The sequence below is a fragment of the Siniperca chuatsi genome, linkage group LG22 (assembly GCF_020085105.1).
Source record: "Siniperca chuatsi isolate FFG_IHB_CAS linkage group LG22, ASM2008510v1, whole genome shotgun sequence".
In the NCBI taxonomy this organism is placed as follows: Eukaryota; Metazoa; Chordata; class Actinopteri; order Centrarchiformes; family Sinipercidae; genus Siniperca; species Siniperca chuatsi.
The window spans coordinates 13,149,989-13,177,615 of NC_058063.1; the positions used below are offsets into that span (position 1 = coordinate 13,149,989).

Genomic DNA, 27,627 nt, shown 5'->3' on the forward strand with positions numbered 1-27,627 from the left:
GGCTGCGGCTGGCTCCTATGTAAACCCGCACGCTGGCAGGCATTTTCTTTTGGTATGGGCTGCACAGTTTCTGTTCATACAAAAAAAGGTGCCCCCCCCCCCACACACACACACGATTCAGACTTGTACAGGGAGAGTTTTATAAGAGGGGGAGTTGTAGGGTCACGGCCAATTGCTGCCTGAACCTGCATGTGTGAAAATAGCTTAAATGCACACACACTGGACACTGTCAGGACTCCTGCCTGTAATAACCCTCCTCTGGTAGCTCATACACAGTTTCAAGTCTTCGGTGTCTGTATGTTGATTGAACCTCCCTTTCCAGCCTCATCTGCACACACTGTCACTACTCCTCTACTGTCAGTACTATCAAGTATTCCCCCCCCCACAGTCTGCAGGCTGTGAGGAATTCGCAGCCTGCAGACTGAGAACAGGGCGACGCTGAGGGGCACAGAGCTGTGAGATGCTGCACTGTCTGTCTCGCATACTTTCCAGAGGACCACACCCTCTATTTGATACCTGTGTAGCTGCTCACATGAAGCCCTGTCAGCTGCTGCAGCTGGAGGTAGAATCACAGTTTGGGAGTTGAAGTTTGGAATAACTGGGTCGCTTTGAGTCTGCACAGTTCCTCAGCTTGCAGGATAGTGAGCATGCATACAGTGGAAGCGCAATACTGTGCACGTCCATGCTGCCATTTAGCGCAGCTTCCTCCATTCTGTGCTTTGGGCCAGGGAAACTCACCTAAAGCAGCCCAGGAACCGCTCTGTATCACACAGCCTCCCCTCAAGCCGGCGGTAATTACACAAACACGAGCCAGCTGCTGTGCAGGGCGATATTAGGATCCCAGTTATTTATTCAGCTGAGTCCAGTAAGACCCTTTTGGGCAGCGAGTACAGTATCAGGCTTGAGGGCAGCTATTTGCTCAACTATTAGGAGTCAGTCGAGTGTGTAAAGGCTTAACCTCGACGAAACGGGCGGAGGTGTGGCTCACGATCATCGTTTGCCAGGAAAACTGTCCCGCAGCTCAGGCACCACCTCAGGAATTGTTGTTGACCTCAATAAAACAATATGGCAGAGTTAAACTTTGGAGCCAGTGGCACTAAACGAGAGAGAAACACTAGCGTTAACAAAAACACCAACATGAACATGCAGAAAGGCTGCATGTATTACAGTAGCAAAATAAAAACACGGCCAAAAAGCATAAGGCTGACAGGATTGTTTCTGATTTAGTGCTGAAATAACTGATTGGTTTTATATCAAGAACAAATGCCAAACATAATCTGGTTCCAGCCTCTCAAATGTGAACATTTGCTGCTTTTTTTCTGTTTTATATGATAGTAAATTTAATATATTTGGATTTTGTTCTGCTGATTGAGAAGACAAGCAATTTGAAGACGTCACTTTGTGCTCTGGGAAATTGTGATCGGCTTTTATTCACTTTCTGACATTTTGCAGGCAGAAAAAGAATCAAACAGATGAAACAATAATGGAAAGCACTATTATGCCAAGATTAAGAATGGACTTTAAAACTTTAATTATTTTTACGTTGCCCAGAGTGGAGCTGATAATGAAAATGATCTTTAGTTGTGGCCTTAACCAAGAGCACTGTCTATCTGTTCTAATGGCTTTGTTGTGATCTTCAGGGGTTTGTTGACATCACTGCAGTACAGTAAATCTCAGTGGAATTTAGTTTTCATGTTCAAAGCTCCAAAATATTACATTTGAAATGCTGAGAAACAACATCTGTTTCCAAATATAATGATATGGTTATTCATGCTAATCCACAAACCTCAATGTGAACAGTTTTTCCTTCACTGTAAATCTGTTTTCACTTAGGTCTATGGATTATCATGATGTCATTTTTGACACTTTAAGCACCATAAAACAAATGCAGCTTGGGCCACAGCTAATATCCAAACCTCCGCAAATCACACCAAAACTCTCAAATCTGAACTGTTATGAGGACATTTGTGTTTTTGAGTGAACTGTCCTTTATGGTGTGTATCAGATTCTGTCAGGGAGTATCGTTTGGCTGCTCTGGCCAATGAGATCTGGATCTCACAGAGGCTAGCCGAGCTGGCTGATTAAACGTTGAGCCGCGCTTAAGCACTGCTCATCTCCCTAATTAGGCAGTAATTATTGTCTCGAGGGTCAGCTGCTGGTGGCACAGCAGAGGCTGTGTGCTAACAAAGTCAGAGCGGAGAGAGCGCAGGGGTGGATGCTGTCGTTACAAGAGGAAGCCATAAAATCTAGAGTAGTGGCCTGTTTTCAGTGCCACCATATCTTTTCAGCTGTTTTGTCCTCTTATGCTCATTTAGAGCTCCAAACCAGGCTCAAGGGCGGTGAGCTGCCACAGGATATTTCCTCTGCATAAATAGTTTGCGCACGTTAACACCCTGTAATTTCATTTAACACGACAAGCTGGCCAGCCAGGCTTCAGCATGGCCAGCTCTGGCTTGTTGCGATGCAGCAGCTCCTTGCGTCAGAGTTACAGTCAAACGTACTGAGTCTGATATGGCCTGGAGCACTCCTCCTCATGTCTGCCGTTGTGCATCGGGGGCGGCTCACCGCTGAAGCAGCCTGTCAATTAAAGTGCTCGGGTTTGATTGACAGCAAAGCAAGGCCAGGGGCAACAAGATCCATTTAGTCAATGAGTGCCCATAAGTATTGATTGCCCCCATTACCTGATTCCTCCGGGAGATGCAATACAAGCTACTGCATTGATTGGATGTACTGTAACATCAGTGTCTTGACATATGAGGAATCTTGCCTTTTCCAATCTTTACAGGAAATGTAAACATTTTGACATATCTCATAGTTTTTTGGGTGTTTTTGCATCCTGCTATTCTGTTTTGGTGTATTGTGTCTTTCAACCACAAAAAAAGCCAAACGTAGAAATATACAAATGAAAAATGTCAAAGGAACCCTTATGCATTGCTTTTGGGAATGAAATCCAAGAGTTCTCAAGTAAAATGAGGTGAAAGTGGTGTAAAACATTTGTAGTTCTCTATATCTTAGCTCAGAGGAATGTATACAGGGTACTGGGGAGCTGGAGAGTTTCCTATTTCCTTTGGACACACTCTCTTTCAAATGCTTCTACACAGTGCTTAAAGAAACATAATAATACATTAAATCCTTAATCCTATGATGCCCTCTCTACACCATTAGGAAACACGGCTGCTTTATTTAGTGGAACTGGGGTTTTTTGCATTACCTTGGCCCTAGTTATTAACTTTGACTGGGCAGATAGTGACTAAGTATTTATAAATGGCTGCATGCTGGTACATGAGCTTGTGCCTCTATGTTTATGTGTACAAGTATAGGTAAAGTATCTATAAAGTGCAAATGCTTAATATACTTTATAATATGTAGATGTTACATTTCCAAACTGCTTTTATAAATTTAAAGCTTGACCTTAATTCTCTGCACTTTTTATTGTTGCTAAATGAACTTACTGTGAAAAAGAAAGTTGGAGAGGCCACTTGCCTGGTAGGCCAGAACACATTCCTGAATGTTGTTTTGGTTTTTTTTAAGATCATTTTTTTGGGCATTTTGCCTTTATTGGACAGTGACAGCTGTAGAAAGAGGCGGGAGAGTGAGAGGGGCTGACATGCAGCAAAGGTCCACAGGTTGGAATCGAACCTGGGCCGCTGCAGTAAGGACTCAGCCTTGATGGTTTAACGCTTTACCAGGTGACCTCCCGGAGAGCCCAGAATTCTTAAATGGTTTAATTCTAAAATTCAATTTATCCACTTTGGAAAATTTGTGCAAGAGGAAACTTGGACAGTTTTCCAAAACTATGTATTATTTTGTTTTAAAAACTCACTATTTTGGAGGTTAAGGCCCTAAAATGATGCGGGACCATAATAATAACCATAGTATTGTTCATATTTACAAGTTTACTCTGGGGACTCTTTGCCTGTTCTGACCTGATATTACTGAGACAGTATGTTTACTAACTCTGAGCCAAGCTCACCAGCAAAGTCCAAGATGGCTGCCAGTTTGGTGAAGGCGTTTGAGCTGATTTTGCTTCAGATTACTTTCATAGTGCTTTTTTGCGTGTCTCGTCAAGGGACGGCAAACCTTGGATGCATCACCAATCATTTCATGCCCTTATGTGTGTGTGTGTGCTCCTCTGGCTAACACAAACCACATGTGAAATTAACCTCAGGCAGATGCTGGTGTTGGGGAAGCATTGTGTCCCTGAGTGTGGGCCCAGACAGTGGGATTACAGATGATAGAAATGGATGAAGCGATAGGAAGCGGAGGAGTTTAAAAAGAGGGAAACGGGTACACATGGGAGCCAGAGATTAGAACAACTGTTGTTACTGGTGGGTTGCTTGCTCTCTTTTCCCTCTCAGATACATGCCAGGACAAAAAGTACACAGCTGTCTCCTATCTATCCGTGTTGGTAACCTGGTATGGCAGTGGGGGTGGTATAGGGGGCACAGTAGCTGAGATAGGGGGTAGAAAATGGGGTTTAGCCCTCAGAAGTTTCTGCGCAGTGTTTTGCGGTGTTATGACGCAGCACAGCATGCTAGGGCAATGAGGTCAGACACTTGAAACAGAACCTACTGAGAGCCAGCCGGATCATTGCCAGAGTAGTTTTCCCTGATTTACAGGCTGCATTAGCTAACTGAGAAGAGAGATTATATTATGATTCTTGCTATAAATTTCAGTCATTCAAAAATGTTTTCACAGAAATGCATTACATAAAGGTTGTTGCTTGACCATAACTTAAAGGTGGAAATGAAAGGTGGTGGAGACTTTAGATTTTAAAACTCAATCTTAAACCAACTAGAATCCCACCCAGTGGCATAGTGCTTCAGTAACAATCCCCCCTGTCCTGTTCTTGCTGTGGGTGAGCTGATACAATCCACAGGCCCTCAAGACCCCTATGGAAGGGATCCTACTTCCTTAGGATTTATGTGATAACCATAACAATAATCAGCCTGTCACTCAGGGAGGAACTGTCAATATCCCAGCAGGCATCTGGCAGCCCCGGGGGTAAATATCGCACCCCTACACCACCCGAAACCCACACACTCCCTTATAGCATGAAGGCAATGAGAAAGCCAGGGAGACACAGCGTCGCCTCAACGCCAATAACTAAACTCATATTTAAAATCCTAGTTTGAGAAAATTGGGTTAGATTATGGCCTCTTTATATACAGTCTATGTTCTCAAGGGAGGCAGCTCGAGCATAGCAAATAAATAGGCATGAATAGACAGCAGTGTTGGCCGTGTAGGTTGCCATTCTCGAGCCACACGCAAGGCTGAATGTTTCATGTGTGGTCGTGGCAAAAGTGCAGTAAACAACTGGTGCGTGAATAAGCCAGTGTTAGTTGTTTTCAGGTTGCTAAAAAGGGAAATGCTGAAACTTTGAAATAAATCACCTTGTATGAACTCTTTGATCTGATGTACACCCTCCCTCAAGGTTGTATCATCCAACCAGCTAGCTTAACGCAGATGCTGTATTACCTCCAGGTGTATTTTGCTTTCATGTGCATCTGCCTTTAGTCCTTAGATTCATCTCCTGCTAAGGGCCATTTTGAGTGCATGTTTTTCTGAGGGTTCATTATGTTGTATAGGGGCGGCGTTGTGCTGCACGTCTGATAACCTTTTTATGCAGAGTGGGGGAAAAATGTACAGCTTTCTCAACAGCCATCTCCGCTGAGCACCATACTGCCATGATGGTCCCCCAGAGGAAAGCCAGGGGCAATCTATAATTCATACGGCTGCGTGTAGGATCAACCCTAGCTTTATGTAACCATGAAGAAAGGTCTGTTATGTTCAATAGTGGTAAATCGGTCTGCGCCCCTGTAGGAGTCTGGGAAAACCTCTCAAAGGTTTTCAGTGCTTTTGAGAATTGTCGATAAATGTGCACAGCCTGAGTGGCCCTGAGATCAAGGGTGTTTGTGTGTGTGTGTGTGTGTGTGTGTGTGTAAGTGCTGTTGAGGGCACAGCTGAGGTTTAAGGCTGCACTGTACTCAAAACAAACAACACACTTGTGCTCTCCTAAAGACATGTTAAATGGGCTCTTAAAAAGGAAAAGATACTCTTTGAGGAATATGCTGCACTGCAGTCTGAATCAATTTCAAAAGGTAGCGGGCTAAAAAGTTTAAATTTAGAACAAATTGTAATTCGATTTTTTTAATCCAAGTAATCCTAAAACACGCTTTTTTCTTCCTCTTTAAAGAGTCTTTTAAAAGGCCCTTCTTTCCCTCCTTAATGGCTCTCTGATATCTCTTTGGAATCTCCTGTACTCCCTCATTCCCTTGTTCCCCACTGAAAAATCCCCAAACCTCCCTTCCTGTTGTAAATCTAAATCGAGGAGGCAAACAGGACTTCTTGCACACAGCTCCTCGCGCACAGAGAAAAGCAGTACATGAAACTGCCATGCATGGCCTTGAGTGAGTCAGTGCCTCCACACACACACACAGCCACTAAGCCACAGCCTCCATGGCTTTCAACAAAACATCTATTCTAAGTCGCTTTCAAGTTGTGAGCGATCCTCCAATTTTGGGGAAGCAAACTGGAAGAAGACACAACGAAACACGTCAGACTTTGCCGTCCTTTGCAATCACAAGTAGAAATGTTTTGGGACGATGATCTGTGGAAATGTTTGTCATAACAGAAGCTCAGCTAATATGGCGTCCACTGTGCATGCTGAGGCTTCTTGTCTACATATGGTTGTCATTGTAGGATTTGCAGCAGAGGCATGGGAAAGGAAGAACAAACGCATGCAGACATACAAGCATATATTTATAATTCTGCGGTCAGGGTGCACTGTGATTAGCATGATTGGGCCTAAATCATTGCTTTAACTAGAATACGACACAAGCTTTGTGAAAATAATGATCTTTCACTCAGTTACTTGTCAAAAAGTCACTTGTCCCGTCAATACTTCAATATGCCAGATGTGGTAGTTTAATAAGGCAGGTGCTCAAGTTCACCATTATTGCACAAAGAACATCCTGTTCCCATGAAGGGAACAGGTGGGCCTCTTTGTGGAGGTTTGTTTCTTCAGTCTTGTCATGAAGTTGATTGATTCTGTGTTATTGAGATCATGCTCAGACATATCCAACCTGTCATTGAAATGTGGTACATGGGAAGTAAGGGGTCATGTTTAAGGAACATTTTAGGGTGGTTCCTTAAAGAAGAATAAGAATACACCCTAAAACATGAGTCACATCATGGTATTCCTATATTCCTGGGCTTTTTAGTCAACAGATGTGAGGTCCCTTGTGGCTGGAAGTAATAGTGCTTAGAGGTAAATCTGATATATTCAGTGGCAGTGTCAATAGCTGCTGATAATGAGTTGTACAGCACGTTAGAATTAAGGTAATTTTCTGGGGTAACGGGCACATTTCCTGCTTCAGATCTGGGAACAATACAGTGACTTAAAACACCAAACAGGCGACCAAATATCGTTGAGTCGTTAAGTTAGTCCCCTGCCTTTGTATCGCCCCTACCAGTCCAGGATCCAATCTCACCAAAAGCTTTCTCTCCTGTTTTTCCTCGCCTCAGTAATTCCCTATTGTCTGATTACAAAATACCTAACTCAAAGGGTTAATGGACTGCCTGCACTCCCGCTAAAAGACTTTTATTCGTTTACAAAGCCAGTTTATTGTCAGTAGAGCAACTCCAGAAAATGGCTCTTGAGGATCTTACTGAGTGCTTGCTCTTAGGTTTCTGGCCATCTATTGGCATTGTTTGCTTTGGTTTTGGAGAAGATTCACTTGTTAAGCATTTTCCAAGTTGGTTCACTTTAGTTTTTCCATAACGACTGCTTTTCATTCATAGTCATCATTCTTGTTCGGGGTTTCAGTTGTCAACAGTTTTATCTTTCTGCACTGGTATGTGTGCTTGTGTGTATGTCAGGATGTCTGTGTGCGGTTCACAAATGAGACCTCAGGTATGGAGCCTGCAGGTACAGTGAGCAGGTCTCTCAAGTTCCTGCATGCTCTGTTTGATCTCAGATCTGGTTTAAAAATCAGTGAAAAGCTCAATATCAGCAGAGCTTACATAATAGAGGCACCTTGCTCTCCACTAACAGGTAAATAGTGGTGGTTTCACCTGGTGTTCCCTTTGTTCACATATGCATGAAGGTCATGTCAGTGCTTTGTTGCAGCAGTTGTACTTGCCAGTGTTCTTCATAAATCCTACTCTGTAACACTTTAATTACCTCTCTGTTTTTTCCTATCCAGTCATATCTTACTATATTTTTTTTTCCTTTTTCACTCCAACAACCTTTTAATCTCCTTGTTTCTCTCTCCTGTCCCTAAAGGTAAGAACCCCACTGACAGCGGGGCTGCGGGAGACTATGGAGTGCCCAATCCCGGGCCTGCATTCAAAGAGGTGTGGCAGGTAAAAGTGTGGCCCAAAGGCCTGGGTCAAGCCAAGAACTTGGTGGGCATCTATCGCCTTTGCCTGACTGACAAGACAGTCAACTTTGTCAAGCTCAACTCTGATGCTGCTGCTGTGGTGCTGCAGCTAATGAACGTGCGACGCTGTGGCCATTCAGAAAACTTCTTCTTCGTTGAGGTGGGACGCTCTGCTGTGACAGGCCCGGGCGAGTTCTGGATGCAGGTGAGCCTGTAATCTGCAGTTCTCTTTATGTTAACAGTTTCACCCTCCAATCCCACATTTACGTAAAGATCCTATAATCAACAAAGTCAGAGAAACTGCAAAGTTACCCAACGTTATGGTTAGAGTTCATGTAACCTTATGGCAACCAGTATTTAAGCTGTCCTAATTTAAAGATACTCCTTTTATTCCAAATTTTATTGAAATACAAACATGGTTTTCCATGAGGATCACAAATTTAAATGTCCAAAGAAAATTCAGTTCGAATTCTTTCAGTGGTTTGATATGTAACTAAGAATGAATTCACAAATAAATTTGTAAATCTACCAGAATTATGATTTGAGTTTACTGTTTTGTGTCATGTCTTAGGTGGATGATTCGGTGGTGGCCCAGAACATGCATGAAACCTTGCTAGAGGCCATGAAGGCACTGAGTGAGGAGTTTCGCCAACGCAGCAAGTCACAGTCGAACTCCGGCCCTGGAGGAGGTGCTACTGCTTCTAACCCCATCAGTGTTCCATCACGTCGCCACCACCCAAACCCTCCTCCCAGCCAGGTGGGCTTCACCCGTCGGCCCCGAACTGAGCCTCCTGGAGGAGTGAACGGTGGAGCAGGGGTCAGCAGTGCCAATGCCTCTCCCACCCCACGGCATAGCTTCCCAAGGTCTCGCACTGCCAGTGATGGGGGGAAAGGTGAGGAAGGGATAACAGGGACCACACCGCTCCAAGGACGGAGCTCCAGCCCCTCCACCAATGGCTCCTGCTCCACCACCCCAATCCTCAGGTCAAAGTCAGCCCGTTCAGCCCCCACAACAGCTGCTAAAACTCCTCTTGGGTTGATGCGCTCCATCTCCACCCCAGCACCCTCCCCAGCCCCAAGCCTCTCCTCTAGCTCTGGGCATGGCTCTGAGTTTGGAGGCGTAACATCCTCTGCTGGTGCTGGTCCGTCTGGTGCCTACAGTCGTGTCCCGTCCCATCGCGTATCTGTCTCAGGCTCCCCCAGTGACTATGGCTCATCAGACGAGTATGGCTCTAGTCCTGGGGATCACACGCTCCTCCCCTCCCCGAGCCTCCCTGGAAGCTCTATTGGTAGCATCGGCAGCCAGTCCCTTGGCGAGGAGGGAGCCAACTATATCCTAATGGGCCAATGTAGTGGTGGTGGCAGAGGTAGCAGCAGTAATCAAGGGAGCTTGACATCCAGCTCCCTGCCAGCACCAGGAACACCAGCCTGTGGCTCCCAGCCCCAGACCAGGAGAGTGCTGCGCCGCTCCTCCAGCCGCGAATGTGAAGCTGAACGTAGGCTGCTGAGCAAGCGGGCTTCATTACCTCCTATGGCGCTGGAGAGGATGGCCCCACGCCAGCGCAGAGCTGAGGAGCCAGCAGATGAAGATTCAGCTGACTATGCCGTCATGTCAAGGAGCACCAGCCGTGAGTCTTTTACTTCCACCTCCTCCTCCACACAGAGGGAATCTGTCATGGGTGCTGGGTCAGCAGGGGGAGGAGGAGGGTACTTGGATGTGGCGGGTGAGTTCAAAAATGAAGGGGGTGGAGGAGCAAGTGGTAGTGTAGATTTAGGTGTGGACAATGGGTACATGTCCATGCTGCCTGGTGTCACTCAGCCTCCAGTATCCCTATCCCAATCACTGGCCGTCTCTGTGCCAGACGCAGATTCCAAACCTGCTGATGATTACATGGCCATGACCCCTAACAACAGCGTGTCCCCTCCACAGCAGATCCGGCCTCCACCAGCTTCTGATGGCTATATGATAATGTCCCCTAATAGCAGCTGCTCCCCTGACCAGCGGGTAGGTCTCTCTGGAGGGGCTTGGGTGGACAGTGGCAGTGCAGACAGCAGGGCAGGCAGTGACTATATGAACATGTCTCCAATCAGTGCACGTTCTGTAAATGGCAGCCCCCCACCTCCTGAGCACACTGGTCATTTGGAGACCAGTTCTCATCAGCAAGCCCCTAAGATGGTGTATTCATACTATTCCCTTCCTCGTTCATACAAACACAACCCTTCTGCTGGACACTTTGACGATGGGCCCGGACGAGGCAGAAGGCCCAATGGGAGTTGTAGTAGGGGAATGGGTGGAGGAAGGACTATGGGAGGGCGTGAGGAGCAACCAGCAGCGGGCAATTCAGTGGTTGGACGCCACCTGTCACTCTCATCTTCTTCCTACTCCTCCAGCTCAGCCAGCAGTGAGAGCCTCGGGGAGAGCGAGGAACGAGCTACCCAGTCAGTGAGCACCATGGCTGGTGGAGCTCAGTCCAAAGATGGGAGTAAGCTCCAGCAGAGACGGGGCTCTGGTGGATTGTCCAAGCAGGGTAGCCATACTAGAAGCAGACCAGTGAGCCTGTTTGTTGACGTATCCAAGGCCAACACCCTTCCTAGGGTCCGGGAGAACCCCCTGCCCCCAGAACCTAAGAGCCCTGGGGAATACGTAAGCATTGAGTTTAAGGGGGAGAAGTGCAGCCAGACTGGGGTTGGTGGAGGGCGTGGCAGGGGTCTCAGACATGGCTTATCACTGCCTCATGGCTCAAGCAGCAAGTATCCTCAACACAGACCAACTTCTTGCTTAGGGAACTTTATCCCCCTCTCCCGTAGCCCCTCTGCCCCCATCACTCCCCCAGCTGCCTCTGAGTATGTCAACATGGACCTGGGCCCTTCTCCGTCCCCCTCACCCCTCTCCCTTACTTCACTAGTTTTCCCCTCTTTCCATACCCCTCCCACGCCTCCAACTCTTGCTCATGCCCCCAAAGCCTGTGAAGAGGGTACTACTGGCCCTCGTGAAGAGGGGGCCGAAGTGCCTGAGGCTCCACTTAGGAAAAGCAGAGAAAATGTTCCATCAGTGAGTGAGTCTGAGTCCCCAACATCCTGTGGAGACTACACAGAGATGGCCTTCAGCTTGAATAGCAGCACCGTCCCTAGGTCATCATCCAGTGTCTCCCCCAAAGCCCCTTCCCCCACCAGGACTGATCCTTCTGTTCCAGTGCTATCACGGGGTCTAGACTTCCCCCTAGCAAAACCAGGAACCAACCCAGACCATGGGGCTAAAGTTATCCGGGCCGACCCCCAAGGACGCAGACGGCACTGCTCAGAAACCTTCCTTGCCTCGCCTTCCCTCCCCACCTCTACCTCTACTTCCTCTTCCACTGCCTCCCTCTTTCCAGAACATGCCCAAGCTGTGGCCCGCCGGCTGGGCTTTGAAAGCATGCTGTGGGGAAATGGTGCTGTGACTGATAACTCCACTCAGTTCGCCCTCCCTGGACAGCAGTCCATTCCCACAAATACTCAGACTTCGTCCACAGAGCAAGGCCTTAACTACATAGACTTGGACTTGGCCAACAAAGAGAGCCCCCATTTGGGCCTGGATGGACCCTCAGGTAGTCCAGCCCCCTCTCGCCTCTTCTCTGTACTGGGTGGAGGTTCTGGGGTCGCGGGAGTGAGCCCAGCAGTCGGCAGCAGCAGCAGCTCCAGCCTCAACACTTACGCCAGCATCGACTTCTACAAATCAGAGGAGCTGCGGACGCATCAGAATGGAAACAAGGAGGGAACAGGTAAGAGTTATTTATCTTTATTCTTTTAAAACACATTTATTGGACTGTATTTAGCATCATGTCTCTTTAGTTTTCCCTTCACACAAACTGTGATCTCTCTATCACAGCTTTTTTCAATTTGTGCCATCTCCCTGTCCTTTTCTCTTCCTACTTGTGCTCTGTCACATTATTCAGATGGAAAAGAATACGATTTCAAGATAATCCAATAGAGCACAGCCTCCCTTTCCATCTATGCTTGTAATGAAACTTCTCCTGCCGCCAGATTAGAATGTAGAAACCAGTCTGATTTGTATGACTGTCTGCATAATCCACAATATGAGATATACATCGGCTGCTCTGACAATTCATAAATAGAGTTCCTTCTCTGGGGCTTGGTGTACTTCTAAAGGCATATGCACATTTTTTACCTTATGTGATTATGTTAGGTGCTGAAGGCCAGACAACCTATTGGAATATCAGTGAATATCGATATGGAAATCACCATTGATCCTCTCTAGGCTTCTTGAATGTTGTGTAAGCATTCTCAGTGCTACACCCCCACCTCAATTTTTTTCTTTTCTTTTGGTGTTTGGGTGCAGATTCAGGAGATATTTCTTATACATATATGATAAGCAGCAGAAGCCTTCTGCTCTGGATGAGCCATTGTTTTCCAATGAGCTCTCACAAACATCTCACCGCAACCATTCAGACCTTCCATTGAAGCATTCTACTTCATGTTTAATAAAGATGAACTTTGACCCTGTTTTCCTTTGACCTGTCAACCTAAGATCCTCCAATGTTACATTAGTAGAAGAAAGCAATGGATGAGAAAAATGATTCCTCCATGAATCAGATTTTATGTTATTATATGAGTTTTCCAGAACCCTACAACTTTAAAATTATAATGATTTTATGAAGGAAAGTATGCAAGCATTCAAGTGGCATTGCCAGGTTTCTAGCTCTGGCTACAGAAATATTGTTTACTATGATTTGAACATCGCTTAATCCAAGCAGAAAGCTGTGGTTGTTTAGTTTAGCCTACTACAGGGTTAAAAACTGTTTTATGATTAACATTTATTTTCTGTGATCACATACTAGAACGCATGTACAAAAATCTACAGTTGTGTTGTAACTGAAGTGCTGTCAAACGGTTTTTGTTAGGAAGGGAGGTCAATAAAGCCAGATGATGAATTTTCATTGTATTTACATTTTTCCCTACTGTGTGGGGCAATTTTCTATCTGTGGGGGACCACAACAGCTAAACAATGCCTCAACTAGGTCACTGTGAGACGTTTCCTCATCGAAAAACATTCTCTTTGAACCACTGTCTGCACTAAATTGGCCTGTTAAGAAATAGACGCCTGCAGTTTAACCAGATAGAGCAGCATTTAAATGGAGATGTGGATTTATATGCATCAGTAAAACACTCTTAGTCTTACTTAACCTTCCACAGTGGGGCTCTTGTGATGAATTCATCCTGCCAAGCCTTGTTGTTTATGTAGCCCTGCTAGCTCCCACATGATTTGTACCGTAGGTTGTGTTAGACTTAAACCTCATGGGTTTTTGTGGTAAACATTTCATAGCCTGGCTCCACAGTTGGATTTAATGAAAAATGTAAGGCATTAGCAAAAATTCATCATGGGATCTTTGCGGTGAGTGCAGCACAGCTGAGCTCAACAGTTGGTTTTCATAGATTCCACAAATGGAAGTGAATCATCAGCCTGCATCCATACGTCCCTGTGTTGGTTTTATGGGGAAATGGAGGCCATGTTGCTGGAAGCAGGCAGTGATTTTGGGTGTATTTTAAGTATAAATGCTAGCAGGCTACCGCAGTGGGACCATATGGGCTCTGGATGCTGAGTATGTCAGCGGGGCAGCGTGGGGGAGAATGTTACACATTGGCTGTGAATGTTGAGATGAGGCCAGTGTTTCACTCACACAGCTCTCAAATGCCTCTGTACAGTGTTCCCCCTCCTTTCATCCCTCCATTCCACCTCCCCCTCTTTCCTCCTCCAATAAATGATCCTTTTGTTTGAGTGTTTTTGCCGCGGTGGGCTGACAAGCTTCAGCAGAGCCAAACCCCAAGACTAGTGGGCTCTCCTGAAACTGTTTTCTCTTGCAGTCCATGATTTGTGGCCTTTCAATCTTGCTTTCTTGATTCTTTTTTTACCTTATTTTCCTCTTTATTGCTGTCTTTGTATCTTTGTTTTTCCGTTGGACTACTTGTCCTCGCAGTTATTCCTTCTTCACAGTCTTTGTCCTCATCCAACATCTAGGCTGATGGATTTTTGAAATTCCTTTCCCTCCCTTCTGTTAACTACACATACTGTTGTTCAACATTTTTTCACCAAAAACTCTCTTGTCTTTACGCCTTTTGTCCTCCTCCCTTTTAACATTGTGTTTCACTCCATCCTTTAAACACTTGTAGAGACACTTAAAAATAGATTTTAGTACCGCGCTGAGACGTTTTCCATTTGCTGTAGAGCAGACAGCAACTGGAAAAAGAGACAAAAACAAAAATGAAAAGAATACAGAGATAGTACATGACAACCAATCTATCCGTTACTATAAACAAAATACACTTTAGAAACGATTTATTATCTTGTCTGCGTGGATCCTGTGTGCTTTTTTTAAGAGTTCTGATCTGCTTTAATTACAGGGATTTTTTTCCCCCAACAGGCACCAGCTTGTATAGGAAAAGAGTGTTGTATGTCTCAGGGGTGTGTACTTTTGGCACACAGAGCCAAAGGCTAAATTTGAACATCAGTAGTGGGACATGTGCCAAAAACAATCCTATTTGACACTGGTTATATAAATGTAATGTGCAAAAATAACCTCTCATGATTTAGATTGGGAAAAGCAGGGTGAGCTAACAACGTAACAACGTCTTTTAGAAATAAAACAAAATCAAAATGAATCGACCCCAACAAACGCCTTGCGTCAGTGTGTCTTTATGCAGAAAATATGAGCGTCTGTGTTGATGTGTCTGCTTTTTATGAGCGTCAGGTTCAGCCAAAGTGTGAGACTATAATGTGTATGCTTCACTTAGCTGTGTGGATCTTTGTGATGGTGTTTCCCACATAAAGGAGGAGTGTTGTGACCTTCAGCAGAATGCAGAATGAATGAATGAAACATTAGTTTAAGAAATAGAGAGGATTTTCAGAACAAAATGTTAATTTAAATTAAATCAGCCACTACTCCCACAATCTCCTCCAGGAAAACCATGTGAGAGAATTTTATTATCCACGCTTCCAGCTGTCCCTTAACTTTATTTCTTTACCATCTGGAGGGGGATGTGTATGCCATTCTCAAAATAACCTGTAGCCCTTTAAAATTCCTTCCCAGGGACACATTGCTTCGAGGAAGAAGTTTCTAATGGGGAGATCCATGCACAGCCGCAGTATAAAATTTAGCCTAGATGCAAAAACTACATCTGTAAATACATTTAATGCCTTTAAATCTAAGCTAAATTCCTCAATCATGTGAATATTGTTGTTGTTCACAGAAGCAGGACTGTTTACATTTGTTTACTGTTGGCTAATTGGGCAAAACTCATGCATAACTGACCAATTGGATCAGTATCTACAGGGTGTGTGTGTGTGTGTGTGTGTGTGTGTGTGTGCACTCTGTCCTAGTGTCTATGCAAATATTGTCAAGTTGTTACACAGATAAACGTTATAAATATTGTGTGGTTGTGAGAAATTCATTGTCAGTTAGTTGGATTTTAGTCCAGGAAGGGGTGGGCGATATGGATAGTGATGTACATTTTCTGGGAAATTCATTTAAGAAGCTGTTTAAAGATATAATAACCAGATGAAAAGTCAGTTTTTGGTAGGGATGCACCGATATATAAGCCGATATTCGCCTTGTTGACTGCTATCGGCCTATCTGCAAATAGGATGACATTCACCGATGGCAGTGGCTGATGTTTATCTGTTGGGTCGCATCAATTTTGCGCTGGCTAAATTTTGTGTTGGTTATTTGTATTTGTTGTATAGCAGGCTAAAAGGCTTTTGAAGCAGTTATTTTTCAAGAAAAATATTTTTTATGTGGAAGAAGGTTATATTAAAGGTTGTTTCATAAATTTGTATGATTGAATTTATGCTCATTCAAAGATAGTGTAATGAAGGGCTGAATGACTTTAAAACAGTTTAGGAATTTTTCAAAGATTTCTTTGTTTCCCTGGTACAAAAGGGGGAATAAATAACAACAAAAACAAAATAAACAACAACAAAAAAAGCTTGGCCTATTGGCCAAATTGTTATTTTAAACATCAGTATCAGTGCACCTCTAGTTTTTGGCTAATGCAGTGAAATAAAGCAATGTAAACATACTGAACAATGTATGAATGAATAATATTCCAATATAAAAACCCTTAAAAATATGTATAAGAACTTATATCAATATATATTTTAAACATACCAGAACTGAAATGACAACTGAAATTGAATTTTAACTGTAAAGAAATAAAACTATATTGACGCTGACCCTCCCAGCAGCACGTCGTTTTATTGGTAACCCTGCTGGGTTTCTTGGCCCAGTTGGCAGCTGGTTGGCACGTTCCCACCTCCTCAGAGTCTCAGGTCATGGGGGCCAGGAAGAGGTAAACATACTTAAAGTCAGTCAGTGGGGCAAACTGGAACTCACACACAACCAAGTCCGTTTAGCAACCAAATCCTGTCCACCGTAGACAGTAGAAGTAACGTGTAATTCACTCCCATTCCCTCCCCGGCTGTCTATGTTTCTCTGTGAATGTTGGAAGTGAAAGACGTCACCTTTCTGAAGGGGATTTATTGCAGTTATTTACATCAGGGAATGGCAACTTTATAGATAAAAAAAAAAAAAAAAGATTAAAGGATAATTCCATTTTATTAAAACTGGGTTTTAGTTTCTTTCGGTTATGATAGTATTATACTCACCAGAAGTAATTAGTGACGGGAAAAGAAGCAGGAGAAGTCAGATGATCAGACAGGTTGCAAACAGGCCAACTTTTTATCTCTAATCCACTGTATTTGGTGTTAAAAATGAAAGCGAGTGCACTTGAAATGTCAATAATAATAATAATCCACTGCACAGGAAAACAGTGTGCACACAACTACGGTAAGTGCGGTAGGTCAAAGTTAAGGCCGAAAGACAGACCGACAACTGTGATGGATGTTTACAACATTTGGCTTGGGGAGTAATTTTAAGTTATGTTGACGTGTTCTCAGATCTCAGCAATTAACTTAATAATTAATTCCATATGAATATTATTATCATTATTATTACCGATAGAAACGATGGTCAAGGCTACAAGAAAGTCAAGTCAGGAAAAATAACGTTGTAATAAATCAGAACTATCCTTTAATTATATGATAATTAAATCATTAAACCAACTGTATTTAATGAGTCCATGTTGTAACAAACAGCACACACATCCATTCCTCTGCACAAAACACACACTTTTCCTAATGCGACTGATAGGCTTTTCTTGCAGGGTGTGTAATCCAGGGCAATACTACTGTAGACTGTTAGACTAACAGCACTAGTAGCGTTATGTAAAACACAACCACGTGGGTGGGACATGACCCCCAAAGAGGGTGAGGCTCAGGGCACTGTGTGTGTGTGTGTGTGTGTGTGTGTGTGTGTGTGTGTGTGCGTGTGCGCACTCAGTTGTTTAGCACTGTGACACACAGCTCCACTTATATTCATGCAGAATGTAAATGCACACAGATGTGGAGCCAAAAACAGCTGTGAACATGTGGAGGACAAAAAACAAGACAACATTTCTTGTCAGTTGACTAGCGCATAAAGAAATAGAATTTTGATATTTTCAGCAGCTTTATTTTCTATTAATTTCACATTTATTTAGTGAGTGTGGCCCTTTTGAGATCAAGGGACACAATCACGATCTAAGAGCATTTAGTTAAAGCCAGATAAAAGCAATTTCATAATACCAGATTTTAATTACTTTATTATCTTTTGTATTCGACTGTTGTATAATCCACTGTATGGGTATGAAAAACAGGACGAGGTTGGAGGTACACCCCTGCATCTTGTGATTACATAATCCATATTTAGATGGAAATTAGCTCAAATTTCTCCGCATTGCAAACTCAACCCTCCTTCATTAGCCTAATTACAGCATTACACAACTGATTTGCCCCCATGGGAAGACGCAGAACAACCTGTGCAGTTACATGAGGACAGCAGAGAGGCCTGAATCCATTTCCTCGCCAGCTTGAGTAAACAAAAGCCATATTTCTCTTTATCTAATATTTTCCCCACACTTTAAATTTGGATAATATCGCAAAATTGATGAGGACAGAAAGCACAGGATCTTTTTTTGTGGGGTAGTTTATTTTTCTTAAAGTCAAGGACGTTTAGTTCTCTGAAGTCCGGTTTGCTTTGTTTGGGTGGTCTGTTGAGGGAGTCACCGAGCACACACCGCACATAGCAACAACTCTGTTTGGGTTTTCAGGGAGTCTTGAAGGTTGTGTGTACATGTGGGTATATTAGAGGACTCAAAGGCTGAGGCTTTTTTCCCACTGATTTAAAGCACAGACCATGTGATGAGGTCACCTGTGTGCGCCGCGGCAGCAGCATCGTCTCATTACAAGCCCTGACCAATTAGGCAAATCCGAGGGCTAGAGGAGTAATCTGAGTTAATAACTAACACACACACACACACACACACATACAGCATTGGGACGGATGATCAAGCTGTCACACACGCCGCTGCTCACTATGCAGAATTCAGTGTGACATGGCCAGCAACAGTCAGTAGTTCAACAATACAAATCTGTAGGGGCAGCTCTTAACAGGATTTTTCTGCTTTATTCTGCTATCAGCTGTGTGTAGAGCTTTCTGCAAACCTGTATGAGCCAACCGTTTTTCTGTGTGAAAATAATGTGCTAAATATATAACAGCCACTGAACAACAGGACGGACACGTATAAAACAGGTGCTGTAGAGTAGGTTTAGTGTAGTCAGTGATGTTACAGGTCAAAATGTAACAGTGTTCAGTTGTTTCAATGAAGAAATGCGCACTAACAGTGTGTCGGAGTCGATTTTTAGAGAAGAAACTTGAGCCTTTGCTTCTATTGCATCAATATTTTGCAAACAAAATGCACAAAAGCCTCTCCTCTAACCTTGATATTGTACGGTTTATATCAGGGCAGTTTTTGTGCATTCTGACCTTGAGAATTAACCCGCTGCAAGTCAACAAATCGAACATACTGTTGAGTTTTGGCATGGATGTTCATCTAACGAGCCAGCAGCATATGATCTTGGCTTCTGTGACCGACTTAAAAAAAGTAGGTTGGTGTGGGCATGTTACTTCAGGTACTAGTGAAACGATGAAATACGATCAAGGAGGACTGGTTTGAGTAATACATCCATGAATCTGAAAGCTTAACAGACAGATTTTACAACTCCCAGCTCCAATCATTTTATTCTTCATTTCAGCAAATACGGCCTTTACTTTAGAAAGTCATCGACCTGGAAGAGAATGAAAAGGCTGCGTTGATTCATGCAGTGCTAATGTCGGCCTGAACACGGCCATAGTGTGCAAACTATCAGTTTACAAATATGACATTCAGTGACTGATGACACAACCTTAACCCATAACACAAAATCGATCAAATATCAGTTTCAAAATAAACTGCATATTTTAAGAAGGACCAGTGTGATGTTTAGTAATACTATCCAAACAGCACCAGCTGTTACTAAAAAGAAAAAAATATCTACCTTATCTTCTTGATAGCTTAGTCATTAGTGGGATTTTATGGTGTCATTTAAAGGAAAAGTTGTATCTGCCAACACAGGGAAGTGATGTTAGGACTTGTCATTGTGTGTGTGTGTGTGTGTGTGTGTGTGTGTGTGTGTGTGTGTGTGTGTGTGTGTGTGTTGACTCAGATGTTGCCTGAGGTCCACTCTGCCACAGACTAATCTTCCATTGACTACAGTGTAAGGGAGAAGAGGAAATGGGAGGATTTGGTTCTGCACAATGAGAGTGTGTGTCTCTGAACACTTGTTGAACCTTCATACGCCATCATCTGTAATCAGTATAGAACTATAACACTGCGCTGTGTTTTTAGAACCTTCTCTTCTGTCTTTGGATGGAAACTTTTCTGGCTTTGCAGGTTGCATACGTGTGTGTGCGTAATATTTACAATGACTTCTGCATATTTGCTTTCTCACTGTTACTGTTTGCCTCATTTCAATAGACATCAAAAGGCCTTTTCATAAAGTGTTGTTGACACTCAAAGCTGGACACGCTGGTAAGCGTGGAGAATGGATGAGGATCCTTTTTTCCTCGAGCAAAAGGGGGCGAGGAGAGATGGATGTTGAGAAGAAAAGAGTGAAAGAAGGTGTAGAGAGGAAAGACAGGAGAGCGTTTGGGGTGGAGAAAGAGAAAAGTGATGATTGACATTTATTTGAATTAAGATTATAAAAAAAAACAACTTTTTACCACAAGTGTGTCATGTGTCTGTTGCCTTGGCGATTACCAGATTATCACCCGCCTGGTTTTGTTTTCCGTCATTCATCTTCCCAAGACTTTGACCAGGCTACGCTGCCCATCTCCCACCACACACACACACTTGGAACTTTCTGCTTGGTGTGATCTTGCTGATAGTTGCAGGAAAATGATGTGTGCGTGCATGTGACGTTGATGGCATATTTCACGAGGTCAGGGTGAGAGCAACATACCTGAGTGGCTTCATTCTTGAGCTCATCACATGAAGTCTGAAGAGGGACAGATCAGCTGATTGGAGTGTGTGTTGTGTGTGAGGATCAGATCTCATATCCAGGCCTGAATTTAACATACACATCCATCCTTTGCTCTACTCCGCAGGTATCACTTACATACTCACGTACACACACGCCTTCCTTATCTATTTATGTTTCATCACTTGCTGTGTTCAAGCAAAAAGTTAAACAAAGATGTACACACTTACTGTAAATTTGATGATAAGGTGTTCAGGAAGTCTGAAAACCAAGAACTTGAAGTTACCTGGAAGGAATGCAGCGACCACAACTCTAAAGATAACACGCTGCTGTTAGAGGCCAGAAATGTTTGGCAATTTTGCTTGAAAAAAATTGTATTTTCTGTCAATCAATTAATCAACAAATCATAGCTAAATGTACCATCTGCTCATGTTATTTTTTTTTCACAGAAACAAACTTTTCATATTGGAGAGTTGTGACCAAGGTATGTACTGAGCGACATTTAACAGTTCAAAAAAACAAACTTTAAAAAAAAATACAATTATTAGCAATACTAATTCAATACCAATTATCAAGAACAACACAAGTACAACAAAAATATACTAAAGATGTGTTAAGGAAAATTAAGACGCAAATATGTAAAAATGCACCATCTAAAAGTTTTAAAATATTTGAACTATAATAAAGTATACTGAACTATAATAAGATAATAAGGCATTTCTGCACTGCAGTATCTTGTTATTGTCTGGCATATGCAGATACATATAATGTAACTGCGATGAGCTAAAATCATCCAAAATATTAGCTCTGCATAAAATGTCTTAACTTGAGAAGTTTGGTATGATGTTTTGGTTTATTTATTCATAGATTAACTTTTTCAGCTCAGTTACCCTTGTGCCTCTTTGGGGTTGAAGTGCCTTGCTCAAGGGCTCCCCGACAGGAGCCCAATCGTGGTCCTTTTCCTATTTCGTGTGTGTTTCTGGTGAGCTGCCCGGCCGAGCAAATGGTAATTAGGTAGTAAAACTTTGGCTAATGGCTTAGTACTCTAGTCATGTTTTGACTGACTAGTGCTTTATTCACATGCATTTGGCGCGCACACACACACACACACACACATACACACACACACACATACACACACACACAGAAGAACAGCGGCAGGGGAATGAATTGTATTGGCAGCTTGGTCAGTCAAAGAGGCGCCGCCGGACAGACTGTGTGTGTGTGTGTGTGTTCCTTGAGGACTTTAGCCATTGAACTTGTCACTGGATGTGACAGAAAAGCATTTGATTACCACACCTGTACATGCTTGCTTTTCACTTCAGAGCTCTTTAGTTACATTAAAAAGTCTGGTTGTGTTGTGTGGTTTACACACATGCATGAAAACAAACATAAATTACACACACAGACACACACACGTCTCAAGGCTGTGTTGCTCTTAATAGGAAAAGCTGAGACAGATCACCCAAGCCAATCACCTTTCAGGAAGCAGAGATCAGCCAAAACCTCCTCAACTAATGGCCAAGTAGCCTTCACTGACCTGGCTCTGGTCTGCATCGGCTACAACCACATACACACACACACACACACACACCTCTGTCTCTTTTGTCAATACTGTTTTTTTGCTCATTCTGTTTTGAACAAAGCCCCTCTGCCTCTCCACTCCACTCTCCAAACCTCTCTTTCTTCTCCTCCTCTTCCTGTCTTTTCTCTTTCTCTCAGTGGACTTTTTGTTTGGTCTTTTTTATTTTCACACCAGAATTTTCTTTTTTCTTTCTCATAATCATGTTCCACAGATTAAGGAGCTTTCAGTTGGGCGTGTGAGAGCAGTGTTTGTGCTTGCTTGCTTGCTTGCTCGCTTGAATGAATGAATGAATGAATGAATGCACCTCTTGTAGGGTCGCTGTGGACCATGCTTCAGATATGATATACAGTGCATGATTTAATTTAGGTAGATCACAGCAAAGATAACGTACAGGGCATGTCTGCATTAAGAAAAGCCAAACTGTCTTTGCCTTCTCCGCCCATGTTAAGGTGAGGCACCTGCTAAAGCAGATTATGTTTGTGTTAATGTGTAAATGTATCTCTCATTACTACATTGCATAATGCATAGTTTGAAGTAGTGCTCAAAGGAAGAGTTTGACATTTTGGGAAATACAGTAACTGACTTTGTTATTGAGAAATGATTGATACCACTCTCATGTCTTGTCCATTCAAGAGAAATAGTCCCGCACATTAACCCCCATAGAGCCACAACTTGTTCTTACACTTTGGTTTTCATACAGGTTAAACAAACAAAATGTTAATTTGTGAGCTTTAGAGGTGCTGACAGACGGATATTTTACCTTTGGACAGAGCCAGGCTAGCTATTTCCCCATGTTTCCAGTCTTTATGCTAAGCTAAGCTAACCGTCTCTGCTTCCAGCTTCTCAAATGGGAGGTTTTGATCGTAAATTGAATATTCTGGGACTTGGACTGTCGGTCGGAGAAAACAAGCAATTTGAAAACATCTTGTAAGGTTCTGGAAAACTGTGACGGGCATTTTCAGTATCTTTTAACCTCCTATAGTTAAATGATTAATCAAGAGATTGAAAGAATAAACTGATATTTGAATCAATCCTTATTTGCAGCTCATCTTTGAGGTTTTTTTTCAGGTTACATTGACATGAACGTCCTTTACTGTATGTACCGTATCTTCTGTGTGTGCGTCTGTTTATGTACATGCCTCTGAGTGTGTGTTTTAGCTTGGCAGCGTGCCAGCTCCCTGTATGAGCATGATCCTGGCTACAGAGCACTGATTGTGCGCTGTGGTATGGGATGCATGCCGGGCTCGGAGAGCGTCGGGCGCTGCCTAAAAGAACGGAGCAGCCACCCACCAATCCGACTGGGGTTACTGAGGGCACAGGAGGAGGAGGAGGGAGTCCTTCCCTCCTTTCACACACACTCCTTATTTGTTCACTTTTTTTTCTCCTTTCTCCTTCCTCACACTCTCTCTATAGAAAACATTTGAGCTTCTCTTTTTGCTTTATTTGAGGGGGTTTTTGTGCCGTTTTCTGCGTTCTTCTCACTCCCTGTTTGTTTCCCGGCCTCTTTTTTTCTCAGTCTGTCTCCTTCTCCCATATAAATTTCTTTTTTCCCCACACACACAGATCTCTGCTCTGTCTCAGGTGATTATCTTGATGTCAACACTGCCACAGAGTTTCTCCCCATGTCTCCACCATGATTTGTGTGTGTCCAACTGTGTGTGTGTGTGTCTCAGTGGGTTCGGGGCTATGGCATCGCTCAGCTGCTACTTCTCTAACTGGGTTTGTCTGTAAAGAGCTTAGCACCGGTGGGCGTTGGAGAGCGCTAAGCTGATTACCGTCTACTAACGAGCCACTTCTCACATGGAGACCGTGTATGTGTGTGTACTTCTGTCTGGCTATAATATTGTTTGTTTATGTGGCTGCGTGCGGTTTCAGTACATGTTTGTGTAGGTTGGGTATGTGTTGTGTCTTGAGCTGTGATGAGGCCGGATGGATCAGGTGGACGAGGTTCAGGGGATGACAGGAGGTTAGACTTGATCTCGGGGTCAGCTAAAGTGCTGACGATATCAATAGGGTGAGAATCCAGTTAAGACTCCTGCAGAGGGTGTCAAGTTATTCTCAGAGGAGCCGCCATGGAAATCCCTTTTTTTCCCCACTTGGGCTTTGCCTTGATCTGACTAAACTGTTTGAATTGTGCCCAATAAAGCCATTTTAAACCAGACGGCTCTTTCTGAATGACTCCTGGACACTTTGCAATGAAGCAAAGAAGGTGATCACGTTCAAAAATGTTTTCATCATTTGTCTGGAACAGTCCACAGTAAATACAGTCACGAAATACTCGGGCTGAACCTGAATCTTTCAAGTCGAACGCAAAGTTGCCAGTTTGGGCCGACTTACTTTATTTTGTCATGTACTATTATTGCTGTTGTTATTATTATGGTATTATTAGTATGTTATTCATCCTCATTCATTCCTCCACCCAATTACACGACAGCCCAGCCTTGTGCAACGCAGAGCAGCCAAACTCCCTCAAGAGCCTACATATCAAGTTTCACGTTTTACCTACAAGACACACATTTTAGTGCCTTGATTGTCCTCTGTGATGTGAAAATATCATGTAAATATCAATAAAATTGCATGCAGTCAAAGAAATAAAAGGTTTCTATTTCTAATTTCTATTTCTTGAGTATTTCTTCTTTCACATCTTTTGAAATTCTGTTTACTGCTTTAAATGATTCCGTTACAAGGCACATATGCTTTTGTGTCATAGTATACAAGGTTTATCTCTTTTAAAAAAATGGATGGCAACTTGTCAAGACACCAGGCCTTTTTTCCTCTGTAATAAACCTGTTACAGGGAAAATTGCATCTATGAGTATCTATAGAAAAATGGACCAATTTAGCTCACAATAAGTAAGATATTACATTAGTCATATACTTTAAGGCCCTGCATACCCCCATTGGTGTTTTCAATTACTCTGGCTAATTACACTTCTAGTCAGGTTGAAGTTGGATGGGAAATATACTCATTTGCCACTTTATTAGGTACACCTAGCTAAAACTAGTTTTGTTAACCCCATTTCTGTCAATGAGGGTAGACAAAATACTAGAAACGTCTCTCGGTAAAATGTAATACAATTGAACAGCACCACACACTAAGGCCTTCAAAATGACCATGTGGTTGAATCAAAACCCCTCTAAAACAACAAAAACTGAAAATTATAACCTTCATAAAGCTAGGATTTATGACTGTGTTAGACTACTCTGGTTTTAGCAAGCTTTACCTAATAAACTGGCAAATGAGTGTACGTATTGTCACCAAACTCAAGCACAGTTTGTACACGCCCTCACAGTCCTGAGAAGAGGTCTTATCAGGCAACATAACTTTTCAAAAATAATCATCATGACATTCAAAAGTGGTGTTATACATCATTCAGTGATAACAGCTACTCACTGTAGTTTTCCACTTAGGGTCATAATGGCAAACTCACATTTAACAATATAAGTATTAGCATAATAATACATTACTGACCCCAAAATGATATTGCCATTGTTCTGCACTCTAGCTGCTTTAGCTAACGTTAGCCTCAATGTTGGCAATTCATAACTTTTAAGGCTAGGGTTTAAGTTTAAAACAATGATATGATATTTTTAAAACTGCTCAGTGTCTTCCATTTTTGGTCATTTACACTCAACAACTACTTAGCTATCTGCTAATAACTTCTGAAAATGAAAGCTGTCCGAGAATGATGTGTTTGCGAAGACACACCACTATCAAAATGAGACCCCATGAGTGTAACTAATACAGCTTGCAGACAGAACACCAACCAGACAACAGAGCTTAATGTTAATTAATGTTAATGAGCTACAGGTGATTGCCAGTGACTGTTGTAGTTTCAGCTTGCATGAATTCACTCTTTAGCCTCTTAAAACTTATTCAGAGGACAGTAAAAAAAAAAAAAGTACCATAACTAACAGGAATGCTACCAAACCTATGAAGAAAAAAAGAAGATGGATCAAAGGTTTTGAGTTTATGACAGCAGTAACCTGGAATCAACACGCACTTAAAAAAAAAAAATGTAAGAGGTGAAAATGCAAATTGAACTTTTTATTTGTAGCTTTAGCCAACTGATCCTGCAACATGGGGCCTGGAGAACTTTCTGCAAAGTAGAAAGTAGTGTGAGGATCATGGGACCAGTGGGGCCATCTTTTAACTTCATACGGATTGCTCAACTCTGGCTGCCTAGAGGGAAACTATAGGCTAAACACACATTTCAGTTACCTAATCCTGACACATTGACCAGGGTCCATGTTCTCTGCAGCTCTCTTCAATGTGATCAGGAAGCCAGATTGAGAAAGAGTCAAGAATTTCTTTTCAGAGAAACAACTACAGAACATTTTCCAATCTGGACACGAGGACAGAAAGTTTTTGATTTACCCCCTGACTGTTCCCCTCACTCACAAACACACACTTCCTTTAGCCATCTACATGCAGATATGGACAAAACTCAACATACAGCCCCCTCACCCGAACACTTGCCACAGTCAAGATCATTGAAATCTTCTATATGGTTATTGAGAGAAAGAACAAACAGTCCCTCGACCCGCCTTATGTAACTCATCAGTGCAGATCGAATGAAGGAGCAGTGATGTTTGCTCACCGCTGCCATTATTGGCCTGAGAACAGTCGTTAACCTTTAGAGTGCTGCCTTACCTCTACGTCACCTCAGCATCAGCACCGTGACCGGGCCTCGGTGGTAGAACTAACAGCTTCATGCGCTTTGCAGGGTTTTCTTCATTAAATTGCCCAATTTGCTGTGGGGCACAGGATGTGTGTGTGTGTGTGTGTGTGTGTGTGTGTGTGTGTGTGTGTGTGTGTGTGTGTGTGTGTGTGTGTGTGTGTGTGTGTGTGTGTGTGTGTGTGTGTGTGTGTGTGTTGTAGAGTCAGTTTCACACATGGGCTTTTTGACTGGAAATGGTTTTCTTGGGATTAAATAGATTTCTTGCATGAGGAGACAAGTCTGTAGCCTGTAGTGCTGAACCATTAGTCCATTTAATCAGTAGTTCATTGACAGAAAAGGAATTAACATTTTCATTATTTATAAATAGTTTAAGTAATTTACCAAGAAATGTTTTTGAATGTTGTCTGTTTTTTCTCTGCTGGGATGTTCCAGTTCTGAACAGGTATTTTTCTAACATAACCTGTAACCCCACAAAATCATATAGTTAGCTAATGACACTTTCCTTGCCTTTGGTAGTAAAGCTAGGTTA

At 43.0% G+C, this 27,627-nt stretch overlaps 1 protein-coding gene across 6 annotated transcripts in view; it reads left to right on the forward strand.

Annotated features, from left to right (window-relative positions):
- si:ch73-335l21.1 (insulin receptor substrate 1-B) overlaps window positions 1–27,627 on the forward strand; it is a 44,692-nt gene that overhangs the window by 3,200 nt on the left and 13,865 nt on the right. The window contains exons 2-4 of one of the 6 annotated variants that reach the window (XM_044184960.1): window positions 8,288–8,589; window positions 8,956–12,145; window positions 24,852–25,004. In XM_044184960.1, the coding sequence (XP_044040895.1) occupies window positions 8,288–8,589; window positions 8,956–12,145; window positions 24,852–24,988 (3,629 nt within the window). In that variant the 3' untranslated portion in view covers window positions 24,989–25,004. The other 5 variants (XM_044184962.1, XM_044184961.1, XM_044184963.1 and 2 more) reach the window with 5 other exon arrangements.